The sequence below is a fragment of the Pleurodeles waltl genome, chromosome 6 (assembly GCF_031143425.1).
Source record: "Pleurodeles waltl isolate 20211129_DDA chromosome 6, aPleWal1.hap1.20221129, whole genome shotgun sequence".
Classification (NCBI taxonomy): Eukaryota; Metazoa; Chordata; class Amphibia; order Caudata; family Salamandridae; genus Pleurodeles; species Pleurodeles waltl.
The window spans coordinates 287,460,033-287,487,800 of NC_090445.1; the positions used below are offsets into that span (position 1 = coordinate 287,460,033).

At 42.9% G+C, this 27,768-nt stretch overlaps 1 protein-coding gene across 1 annotated transcript in view; it reads right to left on the bottom strand.

The window, feature by feature from the left end:
- The window catches only part of SCN4A (sodium voltage-gated channel alpha subunit 4), a 1,135,018-nt gene that overhangs the window by 765,551 nt on the left and 341,699 nt on the right, over nucleotides 1–27,768 (bottom strand). Inside the window, exon 3 of the mRNA XM_069238085.1 lies at nucleotides 1,769–1,887. Coding sequence (XP_069094186.1) covers nucleotides 1,769–1,887 — 119 coding nt within the window. The remainder of the gene's footprint in view (nucleotides 1–1,768; nucleotides 1,888–27,768) is intronic.

Sequence of the window (27,768 nt, forward strand, 5' to 3'; positions counted from 1 at the left end):
TTCCAGGTTTTCTGGTTTCCCATTGTTTTTTTCAGCCACTAGATGTATACCATTTGCTTCTCTTTCACCCACCTTGCCACCAATCCCTCCAGCTACTCCACCCGACCGCCACTGCCCTGACATCAATGCGGCCCCCAGGCATGTCACAGACCAAACTTTTTGGCCCCGGGAAAATGTTTGCGAGTACCCATGTACTAGAGCAAGGCATACTCCCATGCGCTATGCTCTCACAAATTCTGTAATTTGTGATGTCATAAGTGTTATTGTAAATGCTATTATTTTAGATGTTATAAGTATTGTAATATAAAAGTGTAAAAGCATTGCAGGGAGAAGAAGCGAGTAATAGTTAATGTAGTGTGACTACCAAGTTCAATACCCTGTGCATGGAAGTGCACAACAGAAAAACCCGAAATACACTTTAGGCCGATGAATTATTGGCCATGTGACAACCGTAATGGCAAGATAGAGGGGGTGGCTAAGTGAAAGTCACTGTTGGTTTCTTAGAGTTTCAATTGTAAAGAGTAATGCCATAATTCTGAGTACTTCATACTGTAAATATTTTACCACAAACTCAACATTTCCATGCTGGACAAGAACTGGAGAAGCACTTCAAATAAAACATATGCCCATAATGAAACTTCACCTTAGATTTCAGAGAGATGCTAAAAAAATGTAAAAAATGCTAAACGCTGCACCTCAAATGCCTTCCTTGTGCACCGACCTATGCTGTAATGTATGCTCATGTTAACAGTTCCATACAATGAAAAAGATACGCACAGATACGCACCTATGGACACTTATGCACGCATATTCATCCAAAATTACACACAGACATAGGAGAACATCCTTTTGTAGCAACTTACCCATATCGTGAAACGAGGGGCCAGGAGCGTATGCTGCATTATAGGCCAGGATAAAAAAAACAACTAATTCCAGTGTGTAGTTAGAAAGCATATTCTTAATGTACCCACTGTCAGTCGACTTACTGTGGGTGTGGCAAAGTGAATTATCTGGAAGATGGGACATGCATTTTCAGCATGTTTTAATGAATACTACTTCTAAAGGCTCTTCATCTAGAAAGACTCACAAGAGGTGGGTCTAGGTCAGGCGAAACAGTTGTGTTAATTTCTAAGACTATAGATGCCCCAGATCGGATGTGCCAAAATGAGTTTCACTAATGAAAAATCAATGGAGAAATGAATGCTTGGTGAAAGTCTGAATTGACACTCGGGTTTCAGCATGGTATATTTCAGTAAAAAGCAAGAATACAACTGTCACTCGGGCTCTTTGTGCCTATACAGCCGAAGAAAAGTCTAAATGGTCACTTCAGTGCAACGTTACAGGCACATATATGAGAGTATGATCTTTTGAATCTCCGTATAATTTCCCATGGTGTTTTCTACCAGGAAAAGTGCTGGAAAGTACTGGAATTAACTTCGGGATCTGAGGCACAGCAATTGCAGCTCCGTTGTGACTTATGGTGGTAACTAGCTGTAACAGAACACTTAAATGCAATGCGAGAATCTCCGTATAATTTCCCATTGTGTTTTCTACCAGGAAAAGTGCTGGAAATAACTTCGGGATCTGAGGCACAGCAATTGCAGCTCCGTGGTGACTTATGGTGGTAACTAGCTGTAACAGAACACTTAAATGCAATGCAAGACAAACAGCCTTTGAAACGAAGACACGGTTTCTCTAATCTAAAAAAAAAAAAAAAAAACGCCTTAAAAAGACACGTTTCACTGATAAAACCTCTTGTAAAGGATATGAATGTATTAGGATTTTAATGGCTCCTCTTCTGATTGGATTGAAAGGACCCAAAAGGTAACAGGCTGGCGTCGCTGTAAACCTGAAGATTGCTTTGCCTTTGTTTAGGACGATGAATGTCTGAAAAAAACGAATAATAAATATCTTAATAAATGACAGGAAGAAAAAAAGTTAAAACAGTGTTTCAGTGGATAAGTTATATCGACATTCTCCAACTGAATGTGAAACCGAGAGCGCACAGAATGTGGAGGAATTGGTATTTCACGTTTGTGATAGTTCACAATTGTAATGTCTTCAGGTGTAAGGGAGGCTTTAAGTGGAAGGCAAACAGTGTTGGGGAACTACAAAAAAGGAGAGGCCAATGTAAATAAGGGCGTGGCTACACATTTAAACTATATTTTTGTGATCCCTACAGCCAGTGTGCCATACTACTGGTATTTTGGTGCAAGATTAAGTCAAACGGAAAACTTAAACAGGAACTAAACAACAGACATTGATTATCTTAACGACGAAACACGAATAGTGAAATGAGACTATTTTTGCCAAGCTCTTGCTGGTCTCTTAATCTTATTAATGAAAAGAAAAATACTCATTATTACCCAAATCCTCAGACAAGCAAAGAACTGGATCGTCATTACGGTTATTGGTGGGTTTTTTTACATTTATATGTTACAACAATTATTTATTTACCAACCTTTAACTTTCTAAAATTGCTCCCCTCCGAGAAAACACACTTCCTAATCCTTGGGGAATAAGGGGGAAATGCAGAAGAAAATATTACTTACCTTTGCTAATTATTTGTCTGGTGAATACATAATTGTGTGGTGAATACATAACTGTCATCTTTTGAGGTTTTTTTCCAGGCTTCAAGCTACCAGACGGTGCCCTAATGTAAGATCATAATGGCTTTTTCCACATCCCATCAAGGCCTGAGGAGTGGAACCAAGAGAGCAATGACAACAATAAAAGCAGCATATAGTGTGTTTGCATAACATTGGATGTTATTAATCCCGGTAATAACTCATTGGAAAGGAGGGAGAGTGGTGAGGAATCTGCAAGAAGATTATGCATCCACCAAAAATATAATTGTTGTGTTATCCCCAGCCCGCTAGCCTGGACCAGAACACAACCCACACGGAGTTCGTTTCTAACTTCTTTACTTTTTAGCATACAACATGTAACTGGATTCTTGATATCCCAATAAGAGCTAAAACCACACCTTGACACCTCCACGATTGATTACGTAATTTCTTGCATAAGTCCACCCCTAGTCACAGGGTCCAAGACACTACAGTTTTGAGACCCTACAATCATTATCATAAATAAGTACCCTTTCGTTAAGGTAGAGACATGTTCATACAGATGCCTCACCTTGTAAATGAATCCCAAACAATAACTCCCTAGAAGGTGAGATTCAGGAGTGGCAGTTCACTATGTAAGTCATACAACATAGCTCAGGCAAAGTACCCATCTCTGTGTGCCTGAGATGTGAGGCAGTATGTTGGCAAAAACGTGCAAGGATGACCATATAGCTGCCCAGCAGTTGTCAGAAACCAAGTCACCCTTACAAGCACCATGGAGGCAGCCACGGCACTAGGTGAATGGGCACAAATGCCTTGCAGAAGTTTCTTTATCAGACGATAGCCCAACGAGAACTGGTGCATTTGGTCACCACCTTGCCATTCTAGCTCCTGCAAATTCTTCAACAAGATGATTATCCATTCTGATGCACACAGGTGATGTATTAAGACACCACACATCAGTTACCCAGTCTACACAATCACACCTCCTCCTCCTTTAGTCAGATGTGGAGGAGGGAAGAATGATGGAAGGTTGGTGCATGTAAAAAGCTGATACCATTGTGGTTAAGAAAGACAAGTAGATGCAGAGGACCACATTGTCCGTGTAGAAATGATAACTGTGAACAAACTGAGACATCCTGAAATTCTTCTGCACTGTGTTCTAAAAGTATTATCAGCAACATTTTCTTCAGTGTAAGAAGTCTAATAAGGCAACTGTGCATCAGCCTTAATGGGGAAACCCTCAAAAAAGCTGATACAATACTCAAATCCCACTGAGGAGTAACAAATGAAGTAGGAGGAAATATTCCTCTGGTGACAATCTAAACAGAGAAGGACTGTCATTATTAACTTAGCAACCACTAGGCCCTTATGCACATTGGCCAATGCAACAAAAGGCGAGATTTGAAGGAATAGATGCACTCACACCACTGGATGAACTTGTACCAGTGGTACTTGTAGATTGATTTCATATCTGGTTTTCAGGCTGCCAAGAGGAGGTCTGTGAGAGATACCTACGCTGCAGTGAAGGTTCTCCACCAGGAGGCATTACTTTGTGGGCATTACATTAGGGCTGCCTATTCTGCAAGTAAGATTTCTGACATTAACATCTGGAGTCACCCCTAGGTGAAATATCTAGTACACTCACATTTTGTAGGGCATTAGCTTCTGTACAACCACAGTCCTGATTTGCCATAACAAGGTGTTAGGATTGGATCTAAATATTTCCTCCATAAAAGAACACATTTGGGCCCTGGGCAGTTGCTCAGACAATAGATCATCATCGAAGTTTACTCTGACTTTTTTTTATAGCCCCACACATAATTTCTTTTTCCATGCCAGAATCTTGGCTGACAACAGGGAACAGCCTAACATCGGAGGAACACTGTGAAAACTCTAAACAGTCCTGAGAGCAGAACTGCTTCCTCAAGGAAGAAAAGGGCTTCTCCTTCATTTGGTGCTTGTGCTTTTTGAGGGAAGATCTTTTAAAATATTCAATGGAGGGTGACTTATCTTTTCTTTATGGGCTTTTGAAACGAATAACGTGGTCTTCCACTCCACGAAGGCAACATGTGCATGAGGCACAAGTGCCACAGCCTGCAGCATCACGGTTCCATCCCAGGCACAACATACTGATGATGAGTATTCATCAAAGAAATTTTCTTGGGGCGCCTGAACAAGATTTAAATCCTAAAATCTTTGGCAGAGATATTTGACATAATCACTGAAGAAATACTTTTGAATTTGTCAGTGAGACATTGAGAGTGCTCTGGGCCAACACTTTGATGAGGTGAAGGCTGAGGCTTTCTTGTACCATCTTGTGAGACCAGACAGACATTGATTAATAAACGTTTTAAAAAAATATTCATAAAATGAGGCATGTTTGGGAAGATGTAACCATCAGAAATAGCTATAATCACTGCACTAACGCTTGGGAGAGCTGATGGGAAAGAAGAAAAGCACCCAGATTGTTAGGACGAATTGGGCTCATTGACCCATTTAACAGTAAAATCTAGTCAGCTATTTAGAATGTCCACAATTAATATGTAAGGGGTGCACTTGCATATGCTTATAGGCAGTTAAGATTATTGCTTATTTGTTAGTCATTCTGAAAAACAAACTAGATATTAGATTTCAGTGGACAGATTAACCTACCCATAATGTTAAGGATAAAGTATTAAGTAGTTGTTTTACGATAGGAGGGAGGTATAACTAAGGCTGAGGAAAAAGCAGGGCAGAGGGAGGGTTGAAGGGAGAAAACAAGAGCAGTCAGGATGGAAGATAACAGACAGAAAAAGCTATGTTAAAAATAATACAACGTAATGATTTGAGATACGAGGTACTAGCTCTCAAACCTAGACTTCTTTGTCAAATTGCCAAATCAGAAACACATTGAGAACAACAAATATTGTGGGATTATTTTGTGCATTTATGGAAACATGCACCCTCACTTCAGGTAGTACTTTGTGGGTCAGGGGCAGAAGTCATATATTATTGAGATCCTTAAGGTCCTCAAGCTCTGTAGTTGAGATGTTATATGCTTCAAGGGAGTGCTGAGTGATCATGTTGATTTCACACATACATTGGCCCCTTCTATGGAGTTCGATTAAAGAAGGTAATTGGAGATTATCACAATCAATGATGCTAGTGTTTTGAAAGGGATTGATGTTAGTCCAAGTATACAGAAACGTAGCCACAATTATATGCAGTATATTGGGATGGAAATGTCCTCTGCATGATGTACAGTAGTGCTCCCTTTCTCAGATTGTCCGACTGTGTGTATCCGATATCCTGCATTTTTAGGTTTCGCCTGCACAGCATTTGCGTTGTGCTTGTGAAATCTATTGTTAATATAAATCTTAAAAGGGGCTCACGTCTCACCCTCACTTTTCATTTGTTTGAGCATGCCACTTAAGGTTCCTCCACTGCTGAAGCATACTATTTCCTTTTGTTCCTCTCGTTTGTTTCTGTTATCAGTATCATGGCCCAATAATTCTTTTCATCTGCTTTAGTGGAACTCTTTTTTTCTAGGTTTTGCTTAAACAGCGCTTGCCCTCTGCTTGTTTTTCAAGCGCTTTCATTTTTATTAGAAGGCCTTATTGGTTACTCAAACATTTTCGTTGTCCATCCGATCTGGTGTCTTTCATTTTTCTCGTTTCTGCTTCTGTTTCACTCCACACTATAACTTTCATTTGTTCCTTTTATGTATACATCAAACAATGTTTATGATCTGAATTTGAAAAAAATATGTTTATCACACCTGTTTTAGACACATTTTCATAATTCACTTTATTTGTTTCAGCAACCGCTCGTTGTACGTTTACAGAATGTTGAACACTTGAGTGGAGCATATTGACAGGGACATTTTTGTAGAAAAAGTTTTGCAAGTACATGTAGGTGTAAGTTCTGTGGGTAGAGGCTTTAGCAATTTCCTAGGTTTTAGTACCCCATCAATATCTATCCAACCAAATTCTTTCTCTACATATGCATGATCCAAAACATTTACACATCTTCTGATCAAGTAAAATGATCTGTTAATGTGTCCATGCTCAAAAATGACATTGGTGGAAGACCACTTAAAGGGACTGATCTCCTGAACTCATTGTACCGAAGATTGACAAATGTATGACAGTCAGAACTCACGTTCCACACTAGTATTTTTCTACGTCAGTAAAGTCATATTCTCTTCTGTCTCAGCAATCCTTTTAGAAATGTCACAGGTTTACCAATTTTGCTCATAGTATCATCGCCCGTAAGAATATGTGTGTCTATGGGTCAAGTTTTGTCTACAGAATATGAAGCTAGATTAAGGGGGTCATTCCGACTCCGGCGGGCGGCGGGCGCCGCCCGCCGGGCGGAAACCGCCCAAAGACCGCACCGCGGTCAAATGACCGCGGGGGTCATTTCAACTTTCCCGCTGGGCCGACGGGCGATCTCCAAAAAGATCGCCTGCCGGCCCAGCGGGAAAGCCCCTGCAAAGAGGAAGCCGGCTCAGAATGGAGCTGGCGGATTTGCAGGGGTGCGACGGGTGCAGTGGCACCCGTCGCGATTTTCACTGTCTGCTAAGCAGACAGTGAAAATCTTTGTGGGGCCCTGTTAGGGGGCCCCTCAACACCCGTTCCCGTCAGCCTCTTCCTGGCGGTGTAAACCGCCAGGAACAGGCTGGCGGGAAGGGGGTCGGAATTCCCATGGCGGCGCTGCAAGCAGCGCCGCCATGGAGGATTCCCTGGGCCAGGGGAAAACCGGCGGGAAACCGCTGGTTCCCCTTTTATGACCGCAGCTTTACCGCCGCGGTCAGAATGGCCCGGGAAGCACCGCCAGCCTGTTGGCGGTGCTTCCTCTGCCCTCCACCCTGGCGGTTTGAAACCGCCAGGGTCGGAATGAGGGCCTAAGTGTCTTTTCTCACCTGTTGCTAAAGAATCCATAACTCTGACAATCCTTGACTTATGAGCATTGCAACAAATCTAAGTAGCACAATCATATCATCTGAGTCATTTGACAGTACAATGACTCGACTGAAACTACTTCAAACAGCCCACTGAACATGTGGCACAACACGGAGGTCAACTTCTTCCAATTTGCTGTTAAGTTTTGAACAATATGGCCCGTACCTTTTGAATATCTCTCGGTAGGCACCAACTCCTCATTGACAATTATTCCTCTTGCAATAATCGGAGATTCAGTGTTCACTGAAGCACCAGCAATGTTTTGGTGAGTTAACATCTCAAAGTTCATCTTGTTCGATGCTGATGACCAGAATTTATCCAATTGCACAGATACAGGTGTTGAAATTTTGATGCAAGACAAGGTCAATTGCTCAACTTGTAAGCATTCGTCTGACTCTCTCTCATGCTTTGACAGATAGTTTAAGATAACTGTCAAAGACAATGTGCAGTTCTTGCAAGGTGCACACTGACTTTGATATCTGTAGAACAGTCTGAACAACCTCTCTGAAGTTTAGCATGGATAAAATCTTGACCATTCGTAATTGTGACATAGTCCACAACAACAGCAGTTTTCAATGAGGACACATTTTTTTATTGAAGTTCTGCAGGTGAAAGATTTTTTGTCGAGCTCTTGTACGAGTTTGTGCTCCACTGGTTTGCTTGCATCATCTCCATCAAATAACATGTTTGTTGGAAGAAGATCATGCAACAGAATATCCTTGATAAATTCAGCCCTTCCTTTTGCTACATCTCTCTATGTGCTTGCAAAAGTTGTTTTTTTGTACCCTTTTTCATAGTGGCTGGTTGAACGAAACTCTTACAATGGCAATTAAAGCATGGAAGTTTAGCTTTTGTGATTATGTCAAACAGCTTTTTCTCTTTCAATACAAATCTCGCCTGCTTCAGTTCTGCATATAGTTTTGATCCATGTTCCAAGACATCTAGTAGACGTTTTTATTTTGTTATCCACATAGTTTGGTCACACAGTTACGTAGTCGCACAGGCTCAGTCATTTCAAAGGGGTTTTCTTGCTGCTGCATGAAATGAAGAAGGCTGTCAACATGTTTATTAAAACATTCCCCTCCCCTTCCCACTAGTTTGTGATAGGGAACAGTTTCAGGATGGTCCATTAATTTTGAATTTATCATATTTGTGAAAACATTATAAATAGAAAGGACTTCACTGTAAACTAGCTGCCATTGATTGATATATTAACTTTTACGTGCCTGACCAACAATTCCCTTGGATCTTTTCTGTGATCACTGGATTGTCTGTTCCAGTTTCATACCTGGAGCCACAGTATTGAACCTTTCTCCTATATCTTTCACCACAAAATGTCTTTGGATGAATTTTCTGTAGACGTATGTTTTTTCTACCTCTATCTTCTTCCCTCTTTCCAAATCCTAGGACCCATGTCTGGGGTATTTTATGCAATCAAATTTGCACAGTAATCAGTGACTCCATAGTCTTCACGTGCAGCTCCCAATCATCTTCCCAGTTAGCATGTACCAAGTTTTTCACTAGAGCTATCATGTGCAAAACATTTCCCCAGTACTTGCAAAGTTATGTATTTTTCTTCACATTCTTTGACAAACTCTACTAACTTGGTTTTCAGGTTTTCTGAGTATATTGAACATTGCCCGGATTTGCATTATGTCTTTTAAATGAAGTGTTCCTGTGCCTTGTTCACTTTTGAAATAAGACATGCAAAACTTAATCTGTCATTCTTGTTCCAGAAAGTATCCCAACACAATGTTTCTATAGCCTCAGATATGATGAGCACACCCTGTAACAAATGAACATAATGAGTTCTGCTAAATACTGACTGGAGAGTTCTGCTTTCAAAGATTTCAGCCTCAATAAGTGCATTGTCTATGCCAATATCCACTGAGATAACTTCCTGCACACCGCAACACAACTTTTGTCATGTGGAAAACAACCATCATTGGATAAAGATCATGAAATTATACTGGATTGCTCATAAAAACCTCAGCTACAATACAGAAAACACCTTCATTGCAGAAAATTGGATAGGCTAGTCTTCGAACTGAGCACACACATTTTTGATTTTTTTTTTAGAGCTGTGTATACTGTTGCGTAGTTTGTGACTAGAGATGGCATTACTGAAAAAAACACAACCTTCTTCAGTGGGACTGTATTCTGGGAGATCAGAGCAAGAATTCAAGCCCACAGAGAAACTGGCTTTTCTTCATCCTTCAGTCTGCACTGAATAAGCAATATGATAAATTAATTTAAATCGGCTTTGCAGACTTCAGCATCAGGTAGAAGATCCATGTCCTTAGCCACTTTGAAACTTCCTGGTAGACTGGGACATGTTGATGGTTTGTAGTGATTTTGCACACATTGGTAAGGCAGTTTAGTTATACATTTGCAGCTTTGTTTATGCCTATAGCTGACACAGCTTGTTTTCTGGCACCTTCAATCATTGGTACAGTCTTGAAAAAGCACCACAGCCTTATCATGTGAACTGGATGTTGCAGACAAAGAAAAGCTGTCTTCAAAATCAAAAAATTATCAAAAGCAACAATTGTAAATCCTTTCCTAGTAACATGTCTTGAAAGTGGTGTGCTGTTGGATTCACAAGATTTTACAGCATGAGCTGCTAACAAGCTCCAGCTCCATGCTATGTTATTATGACTTGTTGATACACCAATCCTATTCATTGAAGTGATTAGCTCTCTACTTTTGCACTTGTCATAGATTGCATGGGCAGTCATCATGTGTAGCAGAATGTTTTTTTTGCTGTGATGTAATGCATAAAACATGATTTGTAAAAGACAGTACATGTGAACAGAATATGCCTGTCGGTTCAAGGGATTGTTTTTCACTTATATGCTTAAAAGCCATCATCAATATTGTCTGCTTCTGTTCCAAACTGAACAATTTTAGTTCACATCAGTTTTGCTTTGCTGATGTTACACTATGATGTAAAAAAATTTTAAGACATCAGGAATTCTTGTTGACTCCCATATTTGCGGAGCTCTGGAGCATCACAAAATTTGTCATTAAGTCCAAAATCTCAATCTTTCAGGATGTTTCTTAAATGGTTCCTGCTGATTTTACTGTATCATGTGATCTTATTTTGGTAGCAAGAAATTCAGGCATCAAATCAGCTGAGACCACCATAAGTGGATCATTCTTTTTGTCAGACTGACAAAAACGAATTCTATCATTGAACATTTTCACCAGAAAAATTGTATTTTCATTATTATGGATCAATACAGTTTACTCAATGTTGACCATTATTTCTCACTGAGTGTGAACCCGTAGCCAGCACTCAAGAGTGGCTTTACAACTTCTTTTGTTTTTTCAAATAGTGCAAACTTAACTGAAGGCTGGCGGTTATGTGGCTACTGGGGGCTCATTGTACATTCATATTTTCGAACGCATTCAGTTCGGGTGGGCATGCAAATCCTCTGCAAATACATTCACCTCACTGTTTAGATCAGCTACTCGGCTGAAAACTTAATCTTGGAAGAAACTAGTTGCAGATAAAAACATGTTTGCCCTTTGAGACTCACATACTCTGTTCTTTCATCAGTCTCTTTGGCCCTTGTTCTGAGTAAACCACAGGTAACACATTTAAGAACCTCTGCTTTCTGATCAGTTGCTGAAGGTGGAGGAGGGGTAGACATCCATCTTCTAAGTGGATAGGCATTGGGTTTGGTTCTCATTGCTTTCTCAGAAGACTTGGATTCTTGTTGTGATTCACTGGTTTCTGCTATTTTTTGGCAAAATTTTTCAAGGTTTTTTTCTTTTGTATATGACTGTAGCACTTGGTGATAAAATGATAAAATATTTGATCCTCTTCACCCATCAGTTTCAATATTTTGTGACCTTCATTTTGTTGTATTTTTGCAGTATCCCAAACTCTTTTTTGTCAAGCCGCAGTTGATATTAGCTTTTCTTTCGGATTAATTTGGCATATAACACATTTTGCTTTGTTGAAGGAATCCTCAGATTTTGTAGTTAGCAACATTCTGTCAGGAGGTAAAGATCCTCTGTTACCAACTGCTTGCACTCATGTTTAATTTGAATCAACAGAAAACCTGAAACTAAACAATATTAAAATAAATAACCAATATGATGGCTAAAACACATCATTATAGACTCGCCAGTTTGAAAAATGGCAGAAGGGTTGCTCTGAGGAGTTATTTTCTGTCTCTATAAGACTACTTGACTCCCAAAACCTATGTTTTGACACCGAAATGAGGTAAATAATTCACATGGTTCTTGAACTATTACATCATTACTGCAACACATCTGCCATTTTCAAAAATGTCATCCAGAGAATAAAAAAACTGCCTCGGATTAGCACTGTCTACCCAGGCTAAATTACTTCTCTAATGTTACAAAAACACAAATCAAAAATGAAAATTTCTGGCCAACAATTGTTTTTTTTACTGAGGTATATCAAGGGGCCAGGACTATGAGACCACCAGTGTAGCTGACACCCCTTGCCCTCATTCCCAGATCCTGGATGTGTGAGTTGACTCCGGGTAAATGAGCAAAGACAAACAAAGCGTGACGCGCTAATCACTTGTGGTTGCGCTTCTTACTAACGGTTACTAGCATTTCCATTGCAAATCCGTTCCCTCCTGTTACAAGAAGCTCCAGTGATACATATTTCAAAGCCACCCCAAAGAGACTGCTCCAGACTTACTGAAAAACACATCAGGAACAACAAAGCAGTGCACACTGCAGAGTTAATATCTGCAGCCAGAGTCTGAGGTTACTCTAAATGCATGGTATTGTAACCAAGTTTCCTAAACTATTTAAACAATAGCAAAGAGTACCTGTGAGTTTCCTGTCAACTATGCAGTGGAACACATACATTCCTGAAGCACAGAAGGCTGTGTAGCCCAGCCCCTGTCTTCTCACCATGGGTTAAAATTTGACACCTCTCTTGAGTTGTAAAAGGGTCAGTCAGCCTGTGATTTTAAGCCTCGCTCATACTTGAGCCTATGCGCTGCCGGGATATGTAGTGAGCGCTTCTATGTTTCAGCTTTTTGAACACACAGTGAAAACAAATTCTAATTCTGTGTGGGTGTACTTTACTGGGAGAACATTAGGCGCTCTGGGTAATCAGGTAAAAAAATCACAGAAAGTTATATCCTTTGATGGTGCACCCTTGAAAGACCCCACCCCTGAGTCTTAATATGTGCAAAAACACTCGTAAATACCATTGACTACAAGAGGCACTCATAAACAGTATTCTAAAGTCAATACTTTTGAATTTGTTAAATTCGAATAAGACAGTACTCATAAGCAGGTAATCATTAAATCATAAATGGATTTATGTATTACTACAAGAAAAAATAAAAAAGAATGATATTCATCCTGTATATCAGTATCCTTCATATACATATCAATGTCCAAATCCAAAATGACCGAGTAATCAAATTTTGTTGCTCCCAGCTTCTTATATATTCCAAGGTCAAAGTTTAGATTTCTTTAATCCAAATAAATCATATTCCTCAAAAGTATCTTGCAGTTTGTGTTAATTCCACTCCTTGTTCAGATTCACAGCCAGCCAACACGTGTTTCGTCAGGGAATTTCCCAATGACTTCATCAGGGCTGCAATCATACAAGTACCCATTATTATAGTCTCGGTCCATCTATATAGATATGGAGACCACCACCAGTGTGATATAAATGGTGGGATGTAAAGTCATGCAGGGTCTTGGAGCATCTTTGTTACCATTTGAAAATATCCTATATTGTGTCATCAGGCATTATTGTTATTAGATCACGTGCCACTTTATCAAACATAGAGTCAAGGGGATAGTGGTCAAAAATAGAGGTTAGTAAATATGTGTGTCTAAAGAGGTTAAAATTACTGAGTCACCTATCTAGCGTAGCCTCCATCCCTAGTGGTACCTCTGATTACTAGTATAGTATAAACATACACCCAGACTCTTACCTATATTATATAGGTCCAAAATATATATCTTAGGTATTCCTTATTATCGTGCCCAAATAGCTCCTATTATGAAATATCTATTATTGAAGAAACACAAAAACTCAATAAAAAAACAGGCAATATAAAAACCTTAAAATAACCCATAACACTCAACTTACTGAGACCACACATCATGTTGTCTAGTTAAACCATCTCTATTCAACTGTTCACCCTGAGCATGTCTACATGTGTAATATATAAAATATCTCACAAATAAATGGGCACAATTGCAAAGTAAAGACACTTAGGCAGAAGCCGCCAGCCTGGCTGGGACCGCCAGAATACCGCTGCGCGGTCAAAAGACCGCCGCGGGTATTCTGGGTTTCCCGCTGGGCTGGCGGGCGACCACCAGAAGGCCGCCCGCCAGCCCAGCGGGAAACACCCTTCCATGAGGATGCCGGCTCCGAATGGAGCCGGCGGAGTGGAATGGGTGCGACGGGTGTAGTTGCACCCATCGCGATTTTCAGTGTCTGCATGGCAGACACTGAAAATCTTTGTGGGGCCCTGTTACAGGGGCCCCCTGCAGTGCCATTGGCATGGGCACTGCAGGGGCCCTCAGGGGCCCCATGACACCCCATACCGCCTTTCTGTTCCCGGCGGCCAAAACCGCCAGGAACAGGATGGCGGTATGGGGGTCGGAATCCCCATGGCGGCGCAGCAAGCTGCGCCGCCATGGAGGATTCCCCAGGGCAGCGGGAAACCGGCAGTACACCGCCGGTTTTCCGTTTCTGACCGCGGCTGTACCGCCGCGGTCAGAATGCCCATGGGAGCACCGCCAGCCTGTTGGCAGTGCTCCCGCGGTCGTTGGCCCTGGCGGATTTTACCGCCAGGGTCAGAATGACCCCCTAAGTGTAGTAGCCCATTTTACCCAAAGCCTATATCAAATATGCAAATCCCAAGACCAAAGTAATACTAACTTTTATTTTTCGCTCCCTTCTAAGTTATTTGTAATACTTTTATGCCCTCCATCAAATTAAAAATATCACTGCCCCCAAGTGACTCACCTCGTTAGTGAACGTGCAGCATATCCAGTTGTCTAAAGCCCAATGCGAGTACGCGTAGGGTTGTACATTATCAAAACGCTGTAGGTAGCGTCTCCGCGTCCAAATATGGGTTTATTTGATTACTCAGTCATTTTGGATTTGGACATTGAAACGTATATGAAGGACACTGATATACAGGATGAATATCATTCTTTTTTCTTGTAGTAATACATAAATCCATTTATGATTGAATGATTACCTCATTATGAGTACTGTCTTATTCGAATTTAACAAATTCAAAAGTATTGACTTTAGAATACTGTTTATGAGTGCCTCTTGTAGTCAATGGTATTCACAGTGAAAACAAACAAACACACAAACAGAACCAATAATAAGTGAATATACAATGCGTGGTAACTTATGCATCTTTTGCCAATGGTTCAAATGTTTGGTAGGTTTTCTCAGCAGAACACTATTAAAAACTCAATGTCCCAGAATCCCTAGCAGCTGTTCTTATTGTATCCCTCCCAGATTTGCTCAGAATAACTGTTGCCAGACTAGCACTTCAGAAACTTTTCAAATACCAGGGCAGTTATTAGGTTGCAAACCGCCTCTTAGAGATGTACTGAAGATACTTTGTTTATGCATCATTTAAACAAAGAATCCACAAGCAAGATGAGGATCATCCCCTTGGAGGGAGCCTAGGTGAGCAGGGCTGTTCTCTCCTGTCTCTGGCTGTGATGGTTGACTCTTATCTGCGTGATGTGGTGTTGCTGGTGTATGTGGAGTCACTGCAGGTGGACCCTGGGTTGATGGCGGCCACTGTGGTCACAGGAGTGCTGTTCAGAGTTATCGCTAGTGCCTTGCTCTGCTTCTTCGCATTCCTGCCCCGCTTAAGAAAGAAGGTAGCGTGCTTCCCAGCTGAGATTGACTTTGCTGCAGAATAGCAGCACTTTCTTACCCCGCTCAGATTAGTTTGCAATTGATAGATTTTATCCCTGTGAAAATCAGATGGTGTCAACAATGTCTTTATGCGTTCTTGTCTTCCTTTATTTCTCTCTCCTTGTAAATAGTAAGTAATCTTTAAGATTGCTCTATTAAGGTGCCTATGTATAGATTTGCTTCCCTATGGAATCATGTAAAAAAGGAGGAGTTTAAGGCTTGGCAAGGGTATAATATTGCTAAATTGAACTGGCAGTTTAAAACTGCATTCAGGCGGTAATAGCTGGCATGGGACATGTTTTAAGGAGCTACTTAAGTGAGTGGCACAATACGTGCTGCAGGCCCACTAGTAGCATTTTATTTACATGCCTTTGGTATATGGTATACCATTCCACAAGGGACTTATAAGTAAATTAAATATGGTAGTCAGGTGTAAGCCAATGTTACCACACCATTAGGAAAGTGGTAAAATGTGCAGAGTCCTATGACAAACGAAAACAAAAATTAAAGCAAAAAGTTGAGAGAAAAGGCAAAATGTTTGAGGGAAGGCCACCCTAAGGCTGACAAGTCTGACACTGAGCATCAACATCAATCATTCTAATACAAACATGCTTGATGGGAATTCACAGAGTGCAATGTCTTGAATAAGGACCCATACTGGTTTTTGGACATCCCCCCATCCCATGAAAATCCCAACACAGGCTGCCTTTACTAAAATGGTCATGTTGCAGAGATTTAACGATCTACCCCTATGGATGCATAAAAATATATTTTGTACATTAGACGGTATGATGAGGGACTTGATTTGGAACACTGGCCAACAGTGCTGCTTTATCAAAATTGAAACTTCCAACAGATTGCAGTGGCTTTGTTGGCCCATACTTTGAACACTACTATTTAGCGATGCAACTCATGATGGTTAACTTGTAAATTTCAACATGAGGTGGGTCTTTCATCACAACACAGTGTTTTAGACTTGTCATAACCCCGTTCAGTGGGACATGGGGCATGCAGGAATTACTGGGCCCAACCAAGATGGCTGAGGCCTTTCACACCTGATCATTAACGTCAATTCAACAAAATGCCAGGGGTAGCAGAAGTGACATCGCACACACATCATGCGCCCTTTGTCCTTAAATTTCACTCTCACAGGTGCTTACACATACACACTCACACCTATATACACTGTCTCACATAAACACACACCTGCAAGCACCACAAAACAAATATGAGCTGCCACTGTGTTCCAAGAACTGACTTTGCCACCCGTGAGGCCAGGGGTCGCAAAAGAAGTGTGTTAGGGGTCGCAAGAGGCAAGCCAGGGGTTGCAGCTGTGACCCCTGGCGACCCTTAAATGACATATATGCCCCTGATGTCCCTGCACCCACTCTACTATGGATACCACTCAACTGGGTCAAGCTCCCCTTCCTGCCCCTGTCTCTTAGTTGGGTAGCATAGCTCAAGCAGTCAAGGCTCCTTCAGAGGAAGCTCAGATACATATCAGTGAACACGACTCATAACTAAACGTACAGGCAGTACGACAATAAATCAATGTCCAGTCAAATACTTGTTTTTGTATCATAAGAAGTATTTTAATTCTAACTCAATAAGTGCAAAGGTAAACAACACTTAAAAAGCAATAACACAAACAGGGCTCTAGTAGTTCTCAGAATACTCTCTGTCTTCCAACCTCGAGTGTGACAGCTTCGGTGTTATTCACCAATCACCATTCACTTGCATCCAGGGGAAATAGGCCATACTCAAAAGTTCCTCTCTCGGATTCTGCAAGTAAGTTCAGTTTTTAAAGTCTAGGGATTAGCAGCACCAATGGTGGTGTGTCCCCCGGGGCCCCAAAGGTCCAGTTCTTGGCTTACCTACTTACGCGGCAAAGTACCCTGTGGTGGTGCAACATGGTTCTGTTCTAGATCAGCTGAGTCGGGTCACCTGATGTCACATGGATCAGCACCTGGCAGGCGCCTGTCCTCTTTCGTGAGCCACAGTACCTGCAGATTTCAGAAGGGTGAGGTGCTCTGGCTCCAGCGGTCCCACCGTAAGTTTTTTCTCCCTCTGCGAAGGGTGGAGGGTGGTCTCCTTGGTCTAACAGAGCTCCACTGGTGCAGTCCACAAGATGAGGCTGGTTCCCACCTTGGTCACAACAGTTTCCTGGATCTCTTCATTTCAGTGTATCCAGTGGCCTGTCCTAGCATATGATGTCCAATTGATGCAGGGACATGTTCCTCCCGCCAAAGGCTTTGATCTACGCAACGGCGCCCCCTCCTGGTATATGGTGGGGTCACCAATTCCATGTAGCACATGGGCAATGGCCCTATCTGTGCAGAGACAAATTTCTTCATCTACGGGCTTTTGGCAATCAGTGGAAGCCCCTCATAGCTTACAGGGTCTCCCACTCCGTTAGGCACACTGGCAACTGCCTGATCGGTGCAGAGGGCAGATTTCTCCCACCATACTCCTCTAACTCAGTTCACGGCTGCCACCCATGGCATAAGGGGTCGCCAATGAAGTTCAACACATGGGCTATGGCTCAATCAGTGAAACGATGGCTTCCTCACACCTCACATACAGAATCCTCACACTAGGGCTCCTGTTGCACTGGGTTCTGCTCCCGCAGTCTGATAAATGATTTTCATTGAGTTTGCATGATGATTGCATATGTTTTGTTGATCGACCATCATTGCTATTACAACAATGATTCATGCCAAAGTAATATCCTTATTATACCATGACTGTTTGAACACACTTGATATGTCTGTGTGACCCCTCTAGGGTGTTCAATGTCAGCTATGGTATGTTCCATCAGCCAATGTATATCTGAAAATTATTGTGCAGTATTTAGTAGTATGTGCGAAGTAAATGTACTTCTTTTTTAAAGACAAAGTACTCACTGGACAATAATTTATTGAGTGTTATTATTGAATGCCTGTGATTGGCGATTCCTAGCCCAGACCACGTCCCTTGAGGCCTTTAACTGCTCCACCGCGCTACCCTGTGAGAGTCAAGTGATACAATGATGTGTTTGGTTCCCACTGAGGACAGTTGAGGAACTATTACTTGTGCTGGCCACACAACTAATGGTCCAATTTCCAACAGCTCCCTTCTGGACCTTACTCCCTCTAACGTTTGCCTCTTCATCACAGGAGCACCGGTCTTGGCGAGCAGGCAGGCGCTGGTGCTGCCGGACAGTTAATCATGGCTTCGCTGGTAGATTACCCCTCAACCAACAGGGAGACTACCAGGCTGGGCCCCCTAGTCCTTGTTACAGCCAGCTTTCTCGCAGAGCTACCCCTTCTCAAACAGCCTGGCTAGCTGCTCAGCAGATGACAAAACTAGTGGCCTCAGACTCCTCTACTTATAGTTCTTTTTCAGACACAGAATGATTTAGTATCTGGACAATTGATGTTTTATGTTGGGGTTCTACTTCTTTGAAATGGACATCTCTCCCCTTTCTTCTTTCTCCCGAAGGATGTCTGTCATCACAGGCAGATCCCAGAAGCTGATTATCCCACAGCAAGATTAATTGGAATGAACAGAGTTCACACCTGGATGTCAGCCACAACGAAATGTGTATCAAAGGTTAATCCTGGGCCCTCAGCTCTACTCTTTATAATTCTCTTTACCAGCCTCATCTCCCTCTTCCAGAGATGTGCCCCGGGCCCTTCCGTGAGATCTGTCACTGATTCAAAGATTCCTTTGAAGTGCTTATTCCACTCAGCTTACAGGAATGCAGCAATATACAATTTGGTCTGGAGGGATTCCTCTACTCCTCATGTTTTCATGATGCAGGCCTGGGCTTCCCAAAATGGAACCCAGGGCCCTCCATCTTATGTACTAGTGCAAGCACTTCTGCACTCAGTGTACGTTCACAGCACACTCCACTGTTTAGTACTGTTGTTCTTGTGTATTATGCTACCACCAGCATTCCCACATGCACTAAGTGTGCGCACACTGTTCAGTGCTGCAGCCTCTCTGTACTGTGACAGGGTGTGTTTTTGGAAAGCACACCCTGCCACACACATTTAACATGTGCACACTGTACCACGCTTCACCCTTTTTGTAGTGTATTCCTTGCCAGCACACATGCACTCAGCACATTTTCATCACACACGCACTTCCACATCAATCTGATGTAGACTAGGGGTGAGTTCAACACACAGAAGCGGAACTTTGAAAAAGGTGAGTGAGTCTGCAGGACTCCTTCCAGGGACACAGTGTAAAAGGACCTGTTCACTACTACTGGTCACAACATGGTATACTGCCACTGCTGTGCTTGTGCTGTTCAACTCCTGGTGAAGGCAGTAGTCTTCCACCACTATGGGTGTCCCTCCTGGTCCAACAAGACTGCAATCCCCGAGTCAGGCCTATGTCAAGGTGCACATGCATGATCTGTGTTTGCCTAGGACAAACAAATCAGCATTAGAAATCCAGACAACAATACAGTTGGGTACTCAGGGCAGGGGTACACATCTCTTACCATGCAGAGAACTGATCCATACTAACAAGACTCAATTTGCAAACTATTCCTGACACATGCTAAGCTACCTCATGCATCCAATAAATGGCTGTACGTAGCCAACAACTACACATTATGCTCCTGAGATTCTGAGGGTTTTTGAGAAAGTGTTACACCCAGCCCAGCTGATTTTTTTGAGGACTCCTCACTACATTGTGTAGGTGACTTATTTTAAGATGGATTCCTTCTCCCCTTCAGCATATTGCTTGAACAACATGGCCTCCCTGGGGGCAGTTCCTAAGGCACTGATGTCTCCTGGTGGCCCTAAAACATCTCAGAGATTTCATGCATGTGGAGCCTCCCACCTGCACTTTTCTGCAAACCATTTACACAATAGGCATTGGTAAAAAGCTGATATCCTGGCTTGTTCGATCTAGCGAGACTAACCCTCCACTAACTTAACTGCATGAGAAGTGGGAATCAGGCATAGGTTGTACATTTACCAACAAAGAATGGGATAAACTGCAGTCTTATTCTCACAAGATCTTGGGTAATGCCAGGTTCCAATACATCCAATTTAATATCTTACATTGTGTTTATTAAACTCCAGCATTCCTAGGTAAAACATGCACTTCTGCAAGCTCTAACTATCCTCGCAGTCAAGCTCCTGCTGCAGGTATCAAACATATGTCCCGGGACTGCCCTGTAGTTGCTGTGTTTTGGGGTGAGATATCAGCAGTTCTTACACCCATAATGGGCCGACAGCACCCATTGTGCTTTTCACTGCCCATAATTCTGCCAGTGAAAAGCGAGATGGGGCTGTCCATGGGGGCCCCTGCACTGCCCATGCCAAATGCATGGGCAGTGCAGGGTCCCCCCATTGGGGCCCCTGGCACCCCATCTCTGCCAGCCTTTGCATGGCGGTGGGACCCCTATGCAAAAGCCGACGGACAGGGGAGTCGCAATCCCCAGGGCAGTGCTGCCCTAGCAGATTAAGATCACTGACACCACCAGGCTGTAGACTGGCAGCAACCTGGAGATGCCGTCAGTCAGACCGTGGCGGCTCCGCCAGGTTCATAATGTGGAGTCCGGACCGCTGCTTTGTTGCAGTCCAACCGTCACCGCGAGTCTGGCGGTCCCAGGACCTCCAGATTCGTAATGAGCACTAGGTCTATAAACCAGCTTACAAACCATGAATTAGAAAGCCTCCTACGTGCTTCGTAAACTCTATTCGTATGCTGCGGTGCTCCACTGGGAGGAAACAAAATCTGTTCTTCTGAGGAGGGAGAAGGCCTTATGCCAATGCCCTATTGCCCCTGAGTGGGACAATGTGATTTCTGAATTCAGGATGCATGTCAGGCATGACACCAGAACCCGGTCTCCAGTAATTGAATGGCTGTGCTGTGGGCATGTTCTAACACATCAGTGCTGGTAGCAAAATAGCACTATCTAAAGGTGGCTAATCCATTGCCCCATTCTACGTATGCTATACTGTGGGCTGAGCCAATATGTCAACAGCACTCCAAGTTACCAAGTAAGGCTGAAAGGAGCTGACCCATAATCCTCTATTAAGACGCATTATTATGTACTATATTTTTCTGAAAATAAGAGGCTGGCTATTTGGCTAATACCTTCTCTAAGCCAGACTTAAAGCAGTCCCTCAAGTAAGGAGAGGAAGAACACAGCTCATCAAATTAGAAAACAGTGAAGCCAAAATGCTCCTTCGGAGTACAAACACAAAAAATGTAATTGAAACAAGAAAAGACACTTGGAATAGACACCAACGCCATCTAATTATGAGCATAGGGCTGACCCAAAGCCTACCATAAATATATTTTATGTACTGGAAACAATAGGTGAGGCCGACAAGCAACTAAAGCTGTGTGTAGCTGTGACCTAAAAATGAATTCGAGTGTGTGACCCGATGTTGTCATCAGCACCCTTTCCTGTCAGCTTCCCAAACCAGGAAAATGTGATAACTAAACCGTGGCAGCACATGTGCGTTATAAACTGTGTGTAAAGTCCTAATATGAATGGGTTTTTGTATCTTGCTTATGTTTTTAAGTGGTTAATCTGCGGCCTTAATTTCTACATTTGTCAGAAGTTGTTTTCGGAAATAGTTTTAAGAAAAAAATGGATCTAGAATTTTGGTATGTAAAAACACCACAACACAGTATTTAATTGGAATGCTTTGATAGGCCCGTAATCACACACAACAATCTATATATGTCTGCTAGAGACAAGTAACCTACTGCTTTTCCGTTAAGTTTTCAGATTTCCTCAGGCACCATGACGAGACTGCACTCCAGATCTTAACACACCCACTCTGCTGCTAAAACGTGTGATGACGACTTCAATTCTCTGAAAGCTTCCAGACTGGTTGCAGTAAACTGTGAAGCTTCAGAGCAGGATTGCACACAGGTGTGTGTTAAGCCAAGGTCTTCGCAATGGAATGCAAGCGCGCCCCTTGGGGATTAACTAATAATGCAGCAGCTATCCTGTGGCTCGCCCCTGTATGCGGGGCATGCCATCTGTAAGGTCGGAGTCATGCAGCCATACACCACGGCGACCATTAACCACACAACCCATAATTCTCGGCGCCCGCGGAATGCTGAACTCTATTTAAAAACAACCAGTTAAGCTCCCGCATTATCTACAGCTCACAGACTTGTGTGGTGAGCCTTATCGGGATCAACAGGTCGTTAGCAAGGAATTTATATACATTTCCCCATTTTTCTTTTCTTTATGGGGCGACATTTGCCAGGAGTCGGCAATACCTCGTTAGGTTCACTTTGTACGAATCGTTTACTACTCAGTTGAAAAGACGTGTTTTGCTCAATATTATCATACAACATCACTTTTGATTTTCGCCACCTAAACCATCGTTTACGCATAAAACAATAGTTGTACAAAATACTTTATAGCAGTGCTACACAGAAACGTAATTTAAAAGTTCTTTATATATCTACTCTTCCATAGTTTTATATCATATTAGGTTCTCATCGCTGTTTCCCAGTCCCATTGTGGTTTCTACTCTATGAAAGTGTTATTAAAGTAATGAAATGTGCCTCCAACAAACTAGTTCTGTAGTCTTTCTGGTCATCTGGAAAGAGAACAAGCATTGGCCAGGCCAATAGATCTCGCCTGTATGAGATCTATTGGCTTTGGTGGGGTGGCGTGGAGTGAAATTGTGTGGAGTGGAGTGGTGCTGTGGAGTGGCATCGTGTTGTGAAGTGCAGTGGCATTCTGTGGAATGGAGCGGAGTCACAACGTGCGGTGCGGAGTAGAGTGTCATTGTGTGGAGTAGAGTTTTATTGTGTGTAGAGGCATTGTGTGGAATGGATAAAGTAGCTTTGTGTGGAGTGGAATTCAGTAACAGTGTGTGGAGCGGAGTGGAGTGGCTTTGTGTGGAGTGGAGTGGCACTGTATGGCGTGGAATGGCATTGCACTGAGTGGAGTGGTATGCTGCAAAGCACCTCAGTGACTCATCAAGGGTAGTAAGCAGTATAAAAATACATATGCAGTGGAGTGAAGTGGCATTGAGTGGAGCGGAGTGAAGTTAAGTGGAATTAAATCAAGTGGAGTGGCATTGTGTGGAGTGGCATTGTGTGACACTGACTGGAGTTCCATTCAGTGCAGAGACATTGTGTGGCAACGAATGAAATGGCATTGAGTGGGGTCCATTGAGTGGAGTGGCATTGTGCAGAGTGGCACTGTGGGGCATGGAACGGAGTGGCATTGTGTGACATAGAGTAGTATTGAGTGGTGTGAAGTGACAGTGTGGCACAGAGTGGCATGGTGTGGAGAGGGATGACATTGAATGGCGTGGAGTGGAATTGTGTAGAGTGGAATGACACTATGGAGTGGTGTTGCACTTTGTGGTGTGGCACTGTATGGCATGAAGTGGAGTAGAGTGGTATTGTGTGGAGTAGAGTGGCATTGTGTGGTGTGGAGTGGCATTGTGTGGTGTGGAGTGCATTGTGTGGAGTGGAGTGGTATGGCATTGTGTGGAACTGAGTGGAGTAGAATTGAGTGGAGTGGAACTGCGTAGCAATGTGTGGAGTGACACCCTGTGGTGAAGAGTGGGATGGCATTGTGTGGAGTGGCATGGAGTGGAATTGTGTGGCAGCGTGCAGCATTGAGTGGCATTATGTGCAGTGGAGTGGCATTGTGCAACATGAAGTGAAGTGACAGTATGTGGGATGGAGTGGCATTGTGTGGAGTGGAACTGTGTGTCATTGTTTGGAGTGGAATGGCATGGCGTGGAGTAGAACTGTGCAGCATTTTATGGAGAGTAAAGTGGAATTGTGTGGAGTAGAGGGGAATTGTGTAGCACTGTTTGCAGTGAAGTGCAGTGGTACTGTGTGAAGTGGAGTGGGGTGGAACTGTGTGGCTTTATGTGGCATGGAAAGGAATTGTGTGGCATTGAGTGGAGTTGTGTGACACTGTGGCATGGAGTGCTTTGGAGTGGAATTGTGTGGCACTGAGGGGCGTGGAATTGTCTGGCATTTTATGGTATAGGGTAGAATTGTATGGTGTTGTGTGGCGTGGAGTGGAGAGGCATTGTGTGGTATAGAATGGAGTAGAAGTGGCATTGTGTGGCATGAAGTGGATGGAATTGTGTGGCACTGTGTGGTTTTGAGTGAAACTGTGATGATTTGTGTGTCACTGTGTGTCGTGGAGTGGAACTGTGTTGCGTTTTGTGTCAGTGAGTGGAATTGTGTGTTATTTTGTGGCTAGGATTGGAATTATGTGGAGTGGAATTATGTTGAGTGGAATTGTGGGGCATTGGGTGGAGTGGAGCCGGGCCTTCATCAATCTAAAAAAATAAATAAAAAAAAAATTAATACAAAAAAAAAAATTGTCTCAAAAAACATTACCAAAGTACTCCCTGGCAATGAAGGTAACTACTTTGTGTGCAGATGTCCTCTTTGTGAAAGGGCAGCATGTTGTAATTCATAGTGAAGTCAGTCAATGGCTGAAGTGGGATGACGCATTGCCCCCTGATGCATGCTCAAGTGGGTGGAAGAAAAATGTGGATGACACAACCACAGACAAATGCATGACGTGTGTGTGTGTGTGCTTGATAAACCCTATAAATAATTTTTTTATATGTATAGTTTAGGTAAAACTAAGAGCGCTTGGCTAACACAGACCTAAAATAGCCAATCTTTGTGCCTTTGGAAAAGAAAGAAGGAATGCATGCAAGAAGGGAAAAAGGAAGACAAGAAAAAAGGAAAGAATGCAATAAGGAAGGAAGTAAGGAAAGAAAGAAGGCAAGAAAGCAAGAAAGAAGGAAATAAGGCAAGGAAGAAGGAAATTAATATACAGAGAGAAAGAAAGAAGGAAGGCAAGAGAAAGAACACAGTAAAGAAGGAAAGAAAGAAGGAAGGAAAGAAAAAAAGGTAAGACACAAGGAATATATGCAAGTAGGAAGAAAGGCAGAATGAAAAAAGAAAGAAGTAAGAAAGAAGGAAAAAGAAATAAAGATACAAAGAAGGAAAGACAGAAGGCAGGGGAGAAGAAGGAAAGAAATAAAGAAAAAAGAAGGAAAGGAAAAAGGAAAGAAAGTACTGAAATAAAAAGATTAAAGAAAGAAAAAAGCATAGAACGAAGTAAAAGGAAAGAAGGGAAAAGAAAAAAAAACGAAAGGAATGCACAAGATCAAGAAAGCAAGAAAGGAATGAAACAAAGAAGGAAAGAACAAAAGGATTGAAAGGAAAAGTGTTACAGTGCTGCAAATTAAACACAATAAAGGCTGCCTTTATCCCTGGGCAAAGTTTATTAAATAACCATTTCTGAAACTGAGTGCAGCATAAACATGTTCTGAACAACTGTCTGTTGATGAATTCACATTGAGTATTCTTGAAGCTTTTGTTTGTATACTAACTGCATAGCAGAAAGTAGTATTATATATGTAATTGTAGTAAAATCAGAAGGAAAATGTCTTGACTAACCCTAAACCTAAAAATGAATGCTGATTTCAAAGTTCTGGCTCATTTTCAACCAATCTCTCTCCTGCCTCTGTGGAATGAGATTCTGAAGAAAGCAGTTAATATGTAGCTCTGGTTATCTGGAGAAACATCAACTATTTGGAAATTTCCAATTTGGTTTCAGACCATTTCATAGCACTAATACAACTCTTATCACAGTTGCAGATGATCTCAAACATCTTGGACACGATCCCTGGGTAGGCGACACTCTAATTCAGCCACCAGTTACCATGTGGCGCAGCTGCTCTGTACAGATGGCTCTAACTACACCCTACGCGGGTCCGGGGAGCGGATCCAGAGCCTTCTAGGTCCCGCTGGATGGATGCCTTGCTCCTCGGGGAACCGTCCCAGCCTGGGAGGGGGGGTTCCTCCCATGCCAGAGAGCCATGGCAGGCTCCTCTGATACTCTTGTCCGGGTCGCAGCAAGGACTTCTCCTTAGTAAATGCCCACCTGTGCCCCTGGGGCACTAGAGAGAGTGTGCCTTGTTCGTGCTCGAGCAGAGGTTGCAGGCGGGCTCCTCTCTGCTTCTCTGGCGTCAGGTAGGGGGGGCCACAACCACAGTCACATTCCCTGTGCCCGAAACAGACAGAAAAGGAAGTGCTCCTCACACACTGTTCAGGTCAGGTGCAGCATTCCTCAAATGCTGCACCAATCAATAACAAGCATTTGGAATGCAACGGGTCTTGCGTTTGCTCATGTTAGAGCTGATCGCGTTGTAAACTCCTAACCCGAGTTTTAATCTATCGGCAAAAGTGCTTTTATGTACATAACCCGAAAAAGTGAAATTAACTGTGTAAAGCGCCCGACTTCTGCCAAGTGAAATCGCGCTAGGAAAATAGAGAAAAAGTAGTCCACGATCTGACAGAAAACAGCAAGCCTAGCATGTTTTCTGTACTTGGTCGCTGCGCTCGAGGAGGGCTAACCACCGGAAAAGGCATGACGTGTGCATGCCTTCAACTAATGAAAGCAAGCAGATTTTACTAGGCAAGCCCATGAACTAATCAAACACACTGACTTGATGTCGACAGGGCTCCGAGCCCTTTTCTAATAACTAAAGCGTCTCGCTGCGATACCCATGCGTGAGCGCATGCAACGCAGGCTCGACCCTAAAAATGAGGGTCTCTCTCTGCACCAAGCCGCTCCAGTACATAGCGCCGCAGTGCTCACTATGAGCTTGTGTCAGAGTGAGGAAAAGCAATCTTCATGCACTACCGCCAATGGATACACCTCGCGCTATAGAGCAGTGAACTGGGCGAAAGGGTGACACACCGCCCAGCCCCTGGAGACAGATGAGGTGCACAAGGATGCAGGGCCCAGATAAGCAGGCCAGCACAAAGGTCCTGATGAAAGCAGAGGCAGTCCTTCTAGTGACCTAGCAGGTCACAGGTCAGCACAACGGCAGGGCAATCCCAAGGCGGTTCCTGGTGAGTCCTTCCAGCAGCATCTAGTGTTCAGTCCAATCAGTGTCCATCAGTGTGTTAACTGGGCTCAAGTCAGGAGAACACACAGAAAAGCAATCCAGATGAGTCCTTTGGGCCACCCAGTAGACACCAGACAGCAGGGCAGCAAAAGAAGAGCAGTTCAGGTGAGTCCTTGTGTACATCAGCAGTCCCTCTGCCAGAGGTTCGGTCCCAGTTCCAAAACTTCTCTAAAGAACAGGGGGCTACAGCTCCTCTACTTATACTCAGAAATGCCTTTGTTCAGGGAGTATCTTCAAAAGAGCCCTTTCAAGTGAAGCAGAAAACCTTTTCAACCCAGCCCTATCTCCAGACATCAGTAGAGGATAATCAGGCTATTGTGTGAGGGCAGGACACAGCCTATTCACATGTAAGGTATGAACAACCCTCACTCTCCCCAGCCCAGAAAACAGTGCTTAATTTGTGC